General features: G+C 39.8%; 2 protein-coding genes across 8 annotated transcripts; one reads left to right on the top strand and one right to left on the bottom strand.

The window, feature by feature from the left end:
- The first annotated feature begins 613 nt into the window (after positions 1–613).
- LOC116211850 (ubiquitin-like protein 5) lies at positions 614–4,017 on the top strand. Of its 5 annotated transcripts, none has more exons than XR_004157761.1 (4): positions 614–1,085; positions 2,500–2,633; positions 3,366–3,616; positions 3,747–4,017. XR_004157761.1 is itself a non-coding variant. In XM_031546376.1 (2 exons), exon 1 carries the CDS (start codon positions 817–819, stop codon positions 1,036–1,038), a length of 222 nt encoding a protein of 73 aa, XP_031402236.1. In that variant the 5' UTR covers positions 614–816; the 3' UTR covers positions 1,039–1,085; positions 3,747–4,017. The 5 variants fall into 5 exon arrangements, 2 of the variants coding, with proteins under 2 accessions (XP_031402236.1, XP_031402237.1); XR_004157760.1 differs by having other exon boundaries at positions 2,500–2,681; XR_004157762.1 differs by lacking the exon at positions 2,500–2,633.
- Positions 4,018–7,047: 3,030 nt separating this feature from the next.
- Positions 7,048–11,064, bottom strand: LOC116211274 (auxin response factor 18-like). Of its 3 annotated transcripts, XM_031545571.1 has the most exons (6): positions 10,874–11,064; positions 10,219–10,391; positions 8,903–10,084; positions 7,588–8,441; positions 7,430–7,495; positions 7,048–7,321 (listed from the first exon to the last, which is right to left on the bottom strand). In XM_031545571.1, exons 3-6 carry the CDS (start codon positions 9,962–9,964, stop codon positions 7,255–7,257), a joined length of 2,049 nt encoding a protein of 682 aa, XP_031401431.1. In that variant the 5' UTR covers positions 9,965–10,084; positions 10,219–10,391; positions 10,874–11,064; the 3' UTR covers positions 7,048–7,254. The 3 variants fall into 3 exon arrangements, with proteins under 3 accessions (XP_031401431.1, XP_031401430.1, XP_031401432.1); XM_031545570.1 differs by lacking the exon at positions 10,874–11,064 and having other exon boundaries at positions 10,219–10,849; XM_031545572.1 differs by lacking the exons at positions 7,048–7,321; positions 10,874–11,064 and having other exon boundaries at positions 7,426–7,495; positions 10,219–10,852.
- Positions 11,065–15,562: the final 4,498 nt, after the last annotated feature.

The following is a 15,562-nucleotide window of genomic DNA, read 5'->3' as shown; positions in this document are numbered from 1 at the left end:
TCTTTGTGTTATATATATTATATTATTTATAAAGAAAGAAAGAAAAAGAGATCAACATCTTCTACTAGAAGTAAAGAAAAATAGATGAGAATACACTTGTGATATTTAATATTATAACAAATCACTTAGACTTGTTTGGAAATGAAGTTTCAACTCAATATATATATATATATATATATATATATATATAATTGAGTTGTAATAATAAGGTGAAAAAAAGTAATAATTAATTATGAAAAAAGTGAAAAAAATGAATAATTGAAATAAAGTAATAATTATATTATTAAATTGTGAAAAAAGTAATGAGTAGGTAAGTAAATTTAGTATTAAAAATTAAATTGAATGGTATTTATAATAAAAAAACTAATAAAAATAAAAAAAAATATTAATTGTGCTGTTGAATTGAAGATAATTGAAGTAAAGTAAAAAAAATTACTCTAAAACAAAACAAGACGTATTTATTTTGGACTCCGAAAATACATAACAAGATTTATTTATTTTTGGACAATAAATATTTTACTTTTTAGATTTTTTGTGGCCAATATGTTAAGAGGCACAGGGATATAAATGTAAAATTATGGAAAATGATATTAAATGTATATATCGAATCTTCTAGAGTACTTGCAGCTGAAGCCTTTCCTCCTTTAGTTTCTGGCGCGTATATACTCATACGAATCTCTGACGAGTCGATCGCTCGTGTTTTGGCGCATCAGCCGGTTCTATTAGTCCCCTTGATTGATCGATTCCCTTGTTGCGGGGAAGAGCGTCGTCGGAGTTTGGGGGATTCCTTCGCGGTCGTGGGAACTTAAAGGAAGGATGATCGAGGTGGTGCTGAACGATCGGCTGGGGAAGAAGGTGAGGGTGAAGTGCAACGAGGATGACACCATCGGCGACCTGAAGAAGCTGGTGGCTGCTCAGACCGGGACCAGAGCTGAGAAGATTAGGATCCAGAAGTGGTACACCATCTACAAGGACCACATCACCCTCAAGGACTACGAGATCCACGACGGCATGGGCCTCGAGCTCTACTACAATTAATCGACTTCCCTTGCTGCTCTACTACTACGCCTTCCGTTTATCTCCAGGTAATATGACCAGTCCTGTCGCGGTCAACCGTGTTTAATTTGCTGATCGCAATGTAGAGATTTTATGTTTGTTCCTGATCCTCCTCGCTGAGAGTGTAGGATTGATCGGTAGTAGAGTAATTCTGCTAGTCCGCTTACTATTGATTGGTACTGGAGGATTTCTGCTTGTTTGCTTTCGATTGATCGGTATTATCGTGAGCTCGTCGTTATTCTCAGTGACTAACTGTGCTAGTTCTCCTCTTTTGAGTATTTACTGTAATGGCATGGTGCTAGTAGGATGTGAAGGGCCTCTGTTAATATGATTAGTTTTCTGTTAACTTGTCGCGGCATTCAGTATGATACTCTGGTATGCTCAGGTTATGTCGATAGATTATCCATGAGAGCTAGCCAAGGAATCGACTGGTCTTTGGCGTTCATGCATATAGACACTGGCTTCTAACTCAAATTTTTTTTACTAGGACATTCTCCATGGAAATTGCCTTCTTATTATGAGTCAGGGTATAAATGGTTGGGAGGGGGGTACTTTTGATGTGCCCTCTAAGTATGCGGATAGCGCATGGACTGGCCTTGGCCGAAATCGTCAAATCCCCCTAGTTCAATGAATTCCCGTAGTGAGTTGCATTTAACGCACAGGTGGAAGGGAATAACCACTAGATTTCCTGCTGACCCATGACTTGCCTGTCCCATGTTGAGTATAGATTGAAACAAATGTTGGATGCTGTGTTGATACGCTATGATGGGGAACCACATTGGGTAAGTCATCCAGCCGATTAGAGTTGTGGGCATCTCAGTCCTTACTTTACTTCCCATGCTTAGATTGTTGTGCACCTCCTCCATCTGCATCCATTGTCGAAGATAACTTGTCTTGCAATTCGAGAGAACTCAAATTAAGAGCGAAGATGGTGCAGTGCATTAATTAAGTTACGTAATAACACAAAACCCTGTTAGAAGATTCAAATAAAACTCAAGAAACAAATTAATCATATGTTTGGCTAATGGTCATATCGAACCATCATCACAGCTAGAATAAGTCCAAACCACTCTAACACGGCTAGTCTGGTGAAGCAAACAAATGAGAATAGGGAGATTGCAATAAAGCAGATGTAGTAGCAATGAGAACAAAAATAAACTGTAAAATTGCAGAGAGGAGAAAAAACATGCAGTGTCTCTAAAAGTTTTAGGGTCCTGGTTGAAGAAGAAAGTTGAGATAATTGAAGCGCGTGAGTAAAATTTAGAGAGAGGTGCTTCAAATTATATATATATATATATATATATATATATATATTAATGTAATATATTATAATGTTTTATAATTATTGTAAAAGAAAGGCATATTGTCCGGGATCTAACATTTTATAATCTGCTGGTAATTTAGCTGATGTGGTCCTCTATCATATCTTATCTCTCAAAACAGCATTCAAAAGAGCATCCATCAAAATCTTGTCTCCCTGAAGCAATCCTTCTGAATGCTAGTTAGAAGTTGGATGCTGTTTCAATCTAGAGGAACTTGACTCACCAGCTTCCAGATTGAAACAAATGGTTGTGAAGGTAGAAAATCGGGAAATCAATCATTATGGTGAAGTCCTTTAAACAATGGTTTGTATGATTATCCTCTTGAAGTCTCTGCATCATTTATATGTAACAATTTATAACTTTGTTGCTCAATGGTTCGACGACGTTGTGACTTCCAACCATGAATTCTGGGTCTTCAATACTTCCTCAAATAATTTTATCATGATTCCGTACTTATGCTCCATAAGTTAGTGTCTCAGAGCCCATATCTGGGTCTCCTTCCCTGTAAGTGATTGGGATAGAATTCCAACTTCGAACCATGGCAGTGCACCAGTTGGATAATCTTTTTGCTGTATTAATGGTCATTATCATGGTTAAGTACTCTTGTTGTACTTTAACCTCTGAGATTGCTTAAAAGCTCGGATACTGTTTTATGTGTAAGCTAACAAGATATGATGTCACTGACCTCATATAGAAGATGCATGATGGATGCTCTGTACTGTAGTAAAAGATCGATGTCTGATGTGGTATTAGGGAGTCATGCATATTTTAGAGCCTTATTGTTGTATGTTGCAATGTGCTTGGCAGAGGTGAAACCTCACACTTGCTGCTTGAAGAGATGTGTTTAAGCTTCATTCATGTTGAAGAGTAATGAGGAGATTGTGGATTATGTTAGGACATAATAAAGTGATGTTCTGTTATGATCTTATGTTCTGCATAATCTCGCAACTAACGAAAATACTGATACATCACAAAAATGATCTGCAGAACTCTTATCCTTTGCGTGAAACATAGGATCCTTTGAGCTTAACTGGGACCACATCATCATTGATTACAGAAATGTAGCCTAACTGAGAATGGAGGAGTTGTGACAGTAATGTGGGGGTGGTTGAAGTGCATTCAGCTTGTCCTCAGGGGTGAAATTTGCTGAAGGCTTCTGCTTATTCTCCGTGCAATACATGTTGCACAATTGTGGAAAATTTGCTTTCCACTTACGTCGGGATCCATCGTTGCCGCATGTATTTTCCTGATTTTGCTTCTATGGTGACCTGCATTAGTTTGATAATCTTTGCTGATAATAATCTAATGATAACAAAATTTAGAGCCATGATATGATAATTTAATTTTTGCGCTGTGTTGGTTTCTCAGGTTGGAAGCTTCGTGAGAAGAACGTGGAACCGGGGGATCATCAATAACAACCTTATGATGCTCAAAAAGAAGGGGAAAGAAAATAAGAATAAAAAGGAAAGTGCAATTCATGGCTTGATTCCTCTAAAAAGAAAGAGAATGTAATTTTTGCCTCTTGTAAGCGTGTGAATTACTTTCTTGATTAAATGAATTGTGAAGCTGTATGTCGGTGCCTACTGCAACTACTCTACTGTCCACATGAATGGAAATGTCAGAATTAAGACTTACTTAAGACTAAATCTTTGTTGTGCTAGGGAGAAATTTAGTTGAATGGAAGACCAATATATATACGACGATAATGAATGAAAGAATGCTGCATTCCCTCCTCTGTCAACACTGCACACATCCATTAACGAGGGAGGAGCATTTGACAAATAAGAAGAATTTGGTCACTCACGCGAATGACTGACGTAGCTTTGTTCGGTAGGAGTTAAAATTATGTTCGGTTTAATTTCATTTTACATTTTCTCAATTCAACAATGTAATTATTATTTTTTAAATTTAATAATAAGTTATTTCACATATTTTTTTATCATATATTAAAATTATTCAATTATTCTTATTTTTCCCTCAATTCAGTAATATAATTATTATCTTTTTATTTTATTTTTAATTTTTAATAATAAATTTTTTCACTCAATTATATTTTTCATCAATTCAATAATATAATCATTAATTTTTTTTTATTTTTTTTAAATTTAATAATAAATTCTCACGAACTTTTTCTTAATTATCATTATAATCTTATTTAAATATATACATTAATATTTGAAGAACTCCACTCCATTACTAACGGTTACGGATGTAACTTCTCGGAAAGGCAAAATGGGATCGGGTAAAAAAAAGCTGAATTCTGTGTTCTCCAATAAGAAAAGAGCTCTGTCCGTCCGATTGGACTGATACTGATAGCGACACTGTCACTGATAGAGAAATAATCGAATGGGCTTTTAGGTCTAAACCATTCTATATATATTCGACTCATATATAGGCGTACGAAAATAAAAGAAGTGAGACCCAGGCTAGGGCGGTAAATTGGCGTACCAAACATGACGTAAGTCTGAATCCCTGCTAGCGTACGAAGTAATGAATAATGATACATGGACTAGATAGTGCGAAATAGAGTAAAATAAATAAATAAATAAATAGAGAAGAAAAAGAAATTTAAATATGTCTGTCCTCTCGCGAGAAATTGGATCCATCTCGCCTTCTCCTCGTCTCGTTTCGGGGGCACGGCGCAGTGCAGTCAGAGGCACGGCGTCTTCTTTTCCGGCTGCTTCGCCAGATCAGATCAGCTGGGTTCCGGCCGGTTTCATAACACGCCAAGTCAATCACAGCCGTAGACGCAAAAGTCCGAGACAAGCCGAGCAGCCGACGTCTGTCCACCCTCTCCCGGGCTTAATGTCAAATGTGATAGGGACGCCATGCCAATGCAAAAGACAAGTCCGGTGGTGGGTCCCAGCACACCCCACAACCGCACGAGCGGCCCTCTACGCCACGTTACCGAATCTCTGTCGTTTTATGTCACGATTATATTATACTCCCGCGCTACTCTTTTTCATTCAAAAAAAAAAATATTGAATGAGTAATGCATAATTACTAAAATGAATTACAAGTATTCCATTATATAGCTTTTTTTTTTATATTATATACGTGTTATTCAAGAGTAAAATTTTATATAATCAGATAATTGTATATTACTCATTTAATATTTTTTCTTCTTTTATCTCATCTCATAGGGTCTACCAGTTACACGACAAACTCTTCACTTTATGATAACCCGCCGCTGACGTGTCACGGCAACTCTCTAAATCCATCGGTAAACTTCAAACTGCGCTTTAATTATACCAATAATAATCTAATCTTCTTCTCTAAAATAAGCTTACTGCCCCCCAGCCCCCCCTTTCATCTCTCTCCGTCTCTGTTTTGTGTGTGAATATACAATACACTCAGGTCATTCGAGACAAAAGGATCGAAACGGCAAGTTCTTGCTCTCAGTTATATCATCGATTTGCTCAGATTAAATCGCTGTACAGTCACTCACCGATGATAGCACACAACGTCTCGGTAAAATAGATTCTTCCTTGCATACTACTACTAATCGTGCTATCCTTGGGTTCAGTCAGGTAATTAATTTTAATTTTTTTCTTTTTTCACAGTGAAACGCGCACTAATGTTCCCTTTGTGTGATGTTTTTGTGTATGGGACCAATACGCAATTAGTGCGAGGTGGGCATCCGAGATTTTCTCATTCGGCATCAAAGCCCGCGTAGACGCACCAGAAAAAAAAAAAAAAACATATAATTACTGTGTGAGATTTTTCTCATATTATATTATAATTTTATTTGTATGGGGGCGGGGGCGGGGGCAGGGGCAGGGGCAGATACGGGATTTGAGCAGCTCCTCCCATCCCCTCCCACTCCCATGTCGGGAAAGTCAAAGTCCAACACCCCACCGGCAATGGCCCCCCAAGGCCCGGCCACCGAAACGGCGACACACTTGGGGGCCCCTCACGTGCGCATGCATCTTGTCATTTCACCTCGTTATCGTGTATTAATTATTATTGTAATTTTGTATCTCCCACACACCCACGTGTGCGTGCGACCTCGGATAATCAAACCCTCGGCACGTGTGCAGTTTCAGCCATGTATTTTGATTTTGAAAACGAGAGATCATATTGTCCCTAGCAATAGCAAAGCAAGTAACCCCGGATGAGTTCACGCTCCGGCACCCGTACCGCACTTGTGCAGCTCGTAGAAGAAACCTAATATCCTACCAGACAATTTGCAACTAGTCCAAAACAAGGATCAGACCAGGGATCCAGGCCTTAATCAGTCCTGACCCAGGGACCTGGGTTCGCTCGTCCGCGCGTCTAACTAACATAGACGTTCGAACAGACAGGGCACTTATGGGGGACAGAGAATTCCACGGGGAGGTCCCAATTTTTTTCTTGCGAGTGCACAACTTGCCTAGCTAGTCTCTATGTTTCGCTTCACAGACTACTACTATATCACATGTGATTCCCTAGCTAGCATTCAATGAGCTGACTCTAGCTGCCTAATTTTTGTGCCGTCCCCTGATCCTTCGAGCTCGCTTGCTGGTGACCAGAGAGGTCCCGACATCTAGTCCTCCTCCTTCTCAAGCTGTGACCAAAGAGGTCCCGACATGTAGTCCTCCTCCTCCTCCTCCTCCTCAAGCTTTTACCGGCACAAGAATCTCGAAACGATTTCTCCACAATTTGCATACGATGAAGCGTGAATCATACGGAAAGTAACAGCACAGAAAATCCAATTGAAACATCCATGTTCCACTCCGACAAAACATCATCAAAACATACAGAACTGCCACTACCACTTTTTATTATACGAGTTTCTCAAACCTGTTTATCCCACCATTAGCCTTACGCAACTGCTAGATGAAATCTTAGAAAACTTAAAATCATACAATTACCACCGGCATCACCAGCTATTACGCTATGCATACGTGCTCAAAGGACCACTCTTGGTCGAAGATTCGAACCCACTCCTAGAAATGAGAGCCCTGCAAAACACAAATTCGTATATCATGACAACATACTCGAGCAAAAACTAATCGAATATCCACTTCTGCTACTACATGAATATATGGCTTGAACTTTTCTTCCCTTACCTTCCGATACTTTTACTGCCTGAGTCCATCAGGATAGTAAGTCTTTTTGCCGTTCTGATAAAGTCACTGCGCAGTTGAGTAATAATAATAGTCAGTAAAACAATTTCTTTGTACCTATCTTCAATGCGAAACTCGGACAAACTTTCGAAAAGACAAACCTGAAGGGTTCGTTCCCGGCTTTTCTTACAACACCCATGGCATCTTCGTAGAGCACGTGACCCTGCAAATCCGATCTTTCTATCCCAAACATAGCGACTAGCCTATGGTAGAGCTCTTCATATGAAACTACGGCTGAGAGATCAAGGGTTCTCCCGACGTCCTCGGACTCCAAGAACACCTTGCAGTGGCCCGTGTTGAGCCCAAGACCGAGATCCCTAATATCGCGTGCCAGTGAGAAGCCCAAGTTTGCATTGGATGAGCGCTTTGGGCCAAGAAGGGCCTTGGCCCTGTCGGAGGTTGTGTCGCTCAGGGTGCTCTGGGAGATGATCTGCTGCTCGGTGAGTATGGTCTGCCCGAAGAGCAAGAACTTGCGTTTCTTCTCACTGGCGGGCTTCTCTGAATTATTTTGACTGGGATAACCGATTTTGAGCGAGCAAGATAAACTCTCACTGTCCCGACCTTTTTCTGTGGAGACGGGAACCGTGACCTTATGCGGATCGATTGGTGGGAACAATCCAAACGGACCCAAGGGAAGCTTTGTGCTGAGATTGAGATCAGTGAAGATGGAAGGGAAGTGATTATGCCTGGCTCCCTGTATGCTTGCAGGAGCGAAATTGTCAGGAAGGAGACACGAGGTGCTCGTGTGCCCACCAAGGAGATTGCCAGAGAATGGCGGGACCAGAAGGTGCCCGTCAAGGCTGGGGAAGCTGGCGTGGTGCTGGGGAAGCCGATACTTCTTCGAAGGAGGCGAGAAGGGAGACATGTGGATGATTGGGATGCTGGAGACCAGTTCGACTAGCCAAGGGCTGACGCGTGTGACGTTCTGTAGCAGGTCGGGCTCATCCCAAGTAACCTGCCAAATTCGGCAAGAATCAACAGAGAATGAATGTTATCACGGATTCAAGTCTATCAAACAAAAGATGCAATATTTAAGGCAACAAATTTAGCCACTAAGCACGTCGCCGAAAAGCGCCTTCCAAACTGACTCAAAGCCATGATGGCATATATATCCTGTTAACTCTCCAACCTTCCTCTTAAATGAATGGGGCATGCTATATAGTTCAGTAAGTGAGATCTTTTTTTGGGAAAGTTTTGGACCATGAGCAATCTGATCGAAAAAACCAATCACAGACACCATGTAGTTCTTGCCCTAACTTGAGCCACTGCTACATTCGCTGAACTCAGACCATGTAATGATCGTGCAATTTTTTCGTTTCTCCAGGGCATGCCATCTAGCTAGTAATGTCATCTGTAGTTCATGCTAGGAGGTCCTCGGTAGTTAAGTGCCGAAACTTTAACTGAGATATGCAGTACCTGAAGAAGCCGCCATGGGGAATTGGGCCAACGAGTCGGGTCAATAACCTGGACCGAGGAAATTGTTCCCAAGAACCAACTAATCCTTGAGGAATCCTCTGTTTCAAAAGCCATCTTGAACCGCATTCCCGAGCACCATTGCACCCTCGTTGCAGCCCTTACCGAAGAAGCCTTCATGCAGAACTCTGGAGTGCTTGCTCTTGGGTAGAAGACAACCTCAAAGGGCTGCCCCCTTGCCGCAAGAGATACTGCCTCGATCACGCTCTCTGGGCTCACTTTCCCTCTTCCGAAACCCTCCGGGCCCGTACTCTTCCCCGCGCCGTTGTTCCTCGCCAACTTGGAGTCTCCTCCCTTCCTCAGCATCACCGAGAATCCACTGTAGGTCCAGCTCGCTGGGGAGTCAGGTGGCGCTCCAAGGCCACGTTTGGTCCTCCGAATCCCCACACAGAGTTCTCCATTCTCATCCCGGAGGAACACGATCGAATCCCCTGCCACAAGCTTCTTCTGGTTCACAAATGAGCTCCAACCCGTGGTCAAGAGGTGCCTTCTGGGAGTACCGCGGTAGATATGCCGAAACTTCCACATCTCCCCATGGACATCCCTAGCGATCACCGTCTGCACGGGAGGATCTGCAGAGTAATCGAGCCGTGGGAAGATTGTCTCTGCACAGTAACGAGGCACGGAGAACCCCCCGCCATTGTTCGCATCCGATTGGGTCAAAGTCTTTGCAAACGAGGCGGGCTTCTCCTTCTCCCCTGAATTCGAGAAAACCTCATCACCGCTGTTGAAATCAAGACCAGAGCTCGGCAGTGGGACCAACCTGATCTTGGCATAGACCTCATCAGTCTCAGGATCCGCGAGGAACTTCACCGATGACACCGTGCAGAGTATAAGGGGGGCAATCTTGGGGGAGCTCGAGAAATCGACCGGCGAGCTGGCATGCTCGGCATGGCCCTGAGGGAAGTAGAAAACCGTGGAATTCACGGGAGGCATCTGTACCATGCTTCCTGCACAAGCATGCCATAGCTGAGGATCTAATGTGCTCTTCTCCGTTTCCTTCATTTCCTTCTCCCACAGTTCCCACCTCAATTTATGGTCTATACTTTTTCCCGATAAACAACGAATTTCCGATTAGCAGTCGAAATTGGAGCGGCAGGACACTCCGTCTGTAGCTAACAGTGACTGTGACCGACCAGCAGATTGAGAAGAAACAACAACATATCAGCAAATGTTTGCTGAAACTAAACGATAAGCTACGACAGCTAAATGAATGAAAATGAAAGGGCCTCGGCACAGTAAATGTTGAGAACTCTCACCTCCTTCTTCTCCAACAGCAATGAAGCATCGGTGGATCAAAGGAAACTACTTGGAAGCGTACTGTTCTTCCCGACACAGTTGGGTCTGCCTCTGCATCTCCTAAGCAAAGGGCTCAAGCTGCGCAGCTCCTTCACAGTTCCATCGAAAATGGCAACTCTTAGCTCCCGAAAGGCTAGATATACAGTGCCCAGAAGATCAGAATCAGAAATTATGAGAAAATTAAAAGCAAAGATTGCGACTTTATCGTCTCTCCCTCTCTCTCTCTCTCACACACACACACACATGCTCTATGATTTGATTCGGGACAAGGTTGTGCTGTCACTGCTGAGAGAGCCTTATAATTTCGAACCCAGAGGAAGGAGAAGAGAAGGGGAGAGAGAGAGAGAGAGAGAGAGAGAGACGAGTCGAGAATTAATCGCCGATCAGAGCGTTGCAGGAGGGCTGCTAATCTTCAGTACAAACCAACCGATACATCCACACAAAAGAACAGAGAGAGAGAGAGAGAGACAGACAGAGAGACGGAGACAGAGAGTGGGACTAAACTGATGAAATGGAAATTTTCTTTCTTCCTAAAATTATTTTCTCTCAGAACGCTAAACTCCAAAACGAACCAACACCCATTTAATAAACTCAACTTGTCCTCCTCTCTCTTACCCGCTTTTCGTTTTCGTTTGGTCTCAATAATCTCATCCCTCCTTCGGATTTCAAGCTAGAAAGCAGGCAAGCAGGCAGGCAGGCAGCCTACAACTACAACAGAAGGGTAGAAGACAACCTCTCTCTCTCTCTCTCTCTCTCTCTCTCTCTACAGAACAGGAACAGAACAAACAGAGAGGTCCCAAATCAATGACAGAAAATTGAGGGCAAAACAAACAAAGCATTAAAAAATACATAATAGTGTCTATCAACCCCGGGAATCAGTGATCAAAAGTTTCTTCCTTTTCTTTCGTTATGTTTTTTTTTCTTTTTTCTTTTTTACAGATATTATTTGATTAAATTAGTTGCGGTCTGATAATATCGCGGGATAATGGCGAATATATCGGCGGGAGTTGAGTTGAGAGTGAGACTCTGTTTTTGTTTCTGTTTCTGTTCTTTTACTGAGACAAAAGAGAGAAAACAGAAACAGAAACAAAACAGTGAACTCAGTTTATAAAAGTCTTTAAAGTTACTGTACGGAGCTGCTGAGTCAGACCGGACCGCAGCAGAGTTAAGTTAACCCCCCCCCCCCCCCCACAACAAAAGAAAAACTTAACCATGGTTTAAGTGTCATGTCAAAAGGTGGGGGTTAGTTAACTGCCATCCCTTTGGATTAGGAGTCAGCACAGTAATCTTTTGATTACGGTTTTCTTTTCTCACCCTTAATTGTAGCCTAATTACCGGCCCACCATGTTCTTTCTCTCTTTATCCTCTTTCCTGGTAATAAGGATCCTCCTATTTTACCAAGAAATAACGATTTGGATACCATTAGAGCTCCATATATGAAAGTTTGAAAGGACCATCCCTCATGTGAAAAATCACATTATGAAAAGACATCGACAATCACGCGAGGGTCACCTCTTAGGATTCATTAATGCTAGCGTTGGCCTGTCCTGGGTGCGATGACTTGAGACAGGCTAGATCGATGTGACCGACAGAAAATTCATAGTCTGTGTGACTTCCACATATATTCGAGTCCCACATCGGTCTCATGAGTCTAATTCAAGTAGACAGGTATCTTCCCCTATATAATTCATTCAAATCTTCCATGAGACTAACTATAGTCGTCGAACCAGGACGAATTGTTTTTGAAAATATGAAAATGGCGCTTGCTGGCTATCAATGTCATAGTTAACCATGTTGGCCCTCCCCGTGCTATATAGGCTTTCATTTCTAATAACGACGTCATAAAATTTCGACCACATTTATTAAGTGGGGGAGCTCAGAACTAATTACACGGACTTCCCGTCGCGTGGCTGGCACGCTCCGTCGGCTCGCATCGCATGTTCGCTAAATCTTCTTTTGCCTTTTGGTCAGATAAATTGTCGTCACTCCACCCATGCAGTAACCCCTTTTCTTTCTCTCTCATGTTTATATAGGGAAACTTTTTCCTTTTTTTTTTTTTTTTCTTTTCCTTTTGTTACATTAAATTTTCATTTTCCCCCAAAGTTCCGATTCTGAACCTAACAAATTTGAAATTACCAATCCAAATGATGTGTATTGAGATTAACTGGCATTGATTCTCGATTTTACACTTCACTAGTCGTTAATCCGTGATACACATACGAGATATTTAGTCACTTACTTCATTGAAATACTAATTAAAGTTATATGATAGATTATGTATAGTTTAGTAATATGAATTTTCACATCAATATAAGCCCTGAAATTTGGCTCTTAAAGCTGATTGGTTCTTCGTGGTGAATTAATAAATCAAGGAATTAAGGGTATAAACAATGCTATCGTTAAGAGAAGGAAAGAGATCATAGAGGAAGGATGGACCGATGTTTAGCATGGAGAGAGATAAAAGGGGAGAGAGGATCGTGGGAGAAAGAGAGTGAAAATATCAGGAGTGGTATTCATAATATTTATATATATATTGCGAGTAAACACGTACTTATTGCAAATTTATAATTATAATCTTAATTTGATGGTTGATATTAATTAAAAATATTATTCGAGGGATATTTTAGATTAAAAAAAAAAAAGAGTGAGACTAAAAGAAGGTCTCTTCCTTTGTAATAGTAATAGTAATAGTAATAGATAATATATACCTTGTATATCTCTTTGATATATAGCATCTCCAATATTAGGCTCAAAGTGAAGAGTTATCTAAAGAGGACAATAACTCATCTGGTGAAAGGGTTTTCTCGTCACTGATAACATACAATATCAAGAGTAAAGGGTCTTGTACATCTATAATTTACCTTTGAATAGTTAATTTATATATATGTGTATTGCCTTAATTAACTAATATAGCTGGTCTACATGGACTCACTTGAACTTCCGATAAAAAATGGCTATCACAAACAACTTCATGTAATGCGTTGCGCATGGCTTCGTGCATTTTTAAGGGTGAAGAGCGAAGATATTTTTGTAATATAAAAGTATTGCTAACAATATTTATATGAGGTGGGGATAGTCTCCTCTCATGCCATATTGTATCAAATAGAACAAGAAGAAAGGAGCGAATTCCATTTTACATGTCCAAACCAGCTCAAAGTCTAAATGGTTAAACATTTTTATATCAACAATGATAAAGGAAAAGCATGTGGACTGTTTCTTCCTTAATTTAATTCCCCTTTTATGCATTGAAAAAAAATCATCTCATTTCCTTTCTTCGGCCACTCGACTCGACGTCGAACCGATTTATCTCTTCCTCTTTCTTTTTCTTCTTTTGGGTTTCTTTTTATACTTTTTGAATGCCCTTATCACTAGATTTAGGAATAATTTTTTTCGACCCAAATGCGGATGGAAATATTCCAATGCCCAGCCACATGACTTTCGGGACTAATTCGGTTGGCAAGATATCTTTCATCAAAAGCAGTGGTTACTAACCAACATGGATTGATTCAACTCATTTAGCGTTTGTTTTACTTAAGTAAAGTATCGGGTTCGAATCATTGTGATTGCATAAAATTCATATTGAGATAGCTTTATTCCGTAGTGGGCCGATCCGGTACGATTGAATTAGCCGAGCTTAATTGGCTTTCTGAACACCAAGGTCCACACCGAAAAAAAAAAATCAGTGGCTACTAAGAATTTGTTTTGGTCGCTTTTTGTTTATCATGTGAAATTTTTTACTTTTAAGGGAATTTTGGTCACCGTAATCCTCAATGGCCTAACCATGAATGCATGCACAACCAAATTTGGCTTGCAGCAAATAAGATAATCAAATAAATGATATACAGGAACAGTCAAAACTTGAATAATATATATATTTTTTTTGTAATTTTATCTGGAAAGCAATGGTTAAATTAGTACAGTATAATAGTTATCATTATTTTATATTTATAGGGCAAATGAATAATAAGGGAGTTATTACCAAAAAAAATGAAAAGAGGGTAGAATTTTCTTTTTCGGTGTATATTTTGATATTTAGAATTCAATAAACCTAGATTAATCTAGTTCGAATCGACCAATTATGACATAAAATTCTTCCATGTCAATCTTTTTATTTTACAAGACTTGAATTTTAAAATCTTATTTAAGAAGAATTTATGCTAAATTATTTCAATCAATCCATGTTTGATAACAGAGTTTTATTTTTCAGAATGCGTGCAAATTTTATTTTTGATAGGAAAACATTATTCCACGACATCTTAAATTTGAGTTTGTGGCTACAACTGAAACCCGACGGCGGCAATGCACTCTCAGTGACACCTGTATGAATCACAACGGCTGTTTTGGGGTTAAATGAGGGTAGAACATCACTATCGGTGGGCCCCTTCTCAGAAAGACAACACCAGAAATCTGTGTCGGGTCCCCTCCAAATTGGGAAATGATATATTTCCTTAGTTGGATGTATTTACTCATTATTTATCTTACTTATTATTATTGATTTATAAGCTCGGAATAAAACACAGTTTTGATTAACAATTTACTTATATTTTCTAAAACAAAAAAGCACATCATATTTTCATTCTTAGGGCGAAGCAGTTATCTTTATGCTAAGCTAAAAAGACCTAATCTTTATATATATATAGTAGTTTTATGCACCTCATATCATTATGCAGCTGGATTTTATGTGTACACTAACAAGGCACGTGTGTTGTCTCTGTGTCACACTTTCAAATTGAGCCATACTTCCTCATAACTTTGTACATTATTTATTGGACAAGAAAACCAAGGACTTTTTAATTTATTTAGCGATTTTACCTCGTTACGTGACACGAGAAAGCACCGATTAAATTATAATAAATTAAATAATAATAAGTGCTGGTCGCTCTATTAATTATGATAAATTTTCTTAATTGTAACAATCTTATTGGTTCTTCCTCACCATATTATTATGAGGTAAGGTCATTTAAAATTTTCTCGACCTTAATCTAATCGGATGGAAAACCTAATTTCAGGTAAATATATATGAATCTCAATCTAAGGTGAACCAAAGTACGACTAATGCACGAAGAAGTTTCGCGAATGATTTATCGAAAATCTAATGCTCTGTTTGGATTCAGAGTTGAATTTTCAAATCTTACTTTAACTTAATTATACCTACAATAAAACAAAATTTTACCTACAACAAAATAAAATAACTCATACAAAGTCAAGGGGTGAGTCACATTTATACCACTATTTTTCAAAATCAAAATTACATAACTAAGAGTGAACCCGTACATAATCATTTATATATTTTTTTTTAAATCA

Source organism: Punica granatum, chromosome 6 (genome assembly GCF_007655135.1).
Source record: "Punica granatum isolate Tunisia-2019 chromosome 6, ASM765513v2, whole genome shotgun sequence".
Taxonomy (NCBI): Eukaryota; Viridiplantae; Streptophyta; class Magnoliopsida; order Myrtales; family Lythraceae; genus Punica; species Punica granatum.
This window is presented reverse-complemented; position numbering and strand designations above follow the sequence as displayed.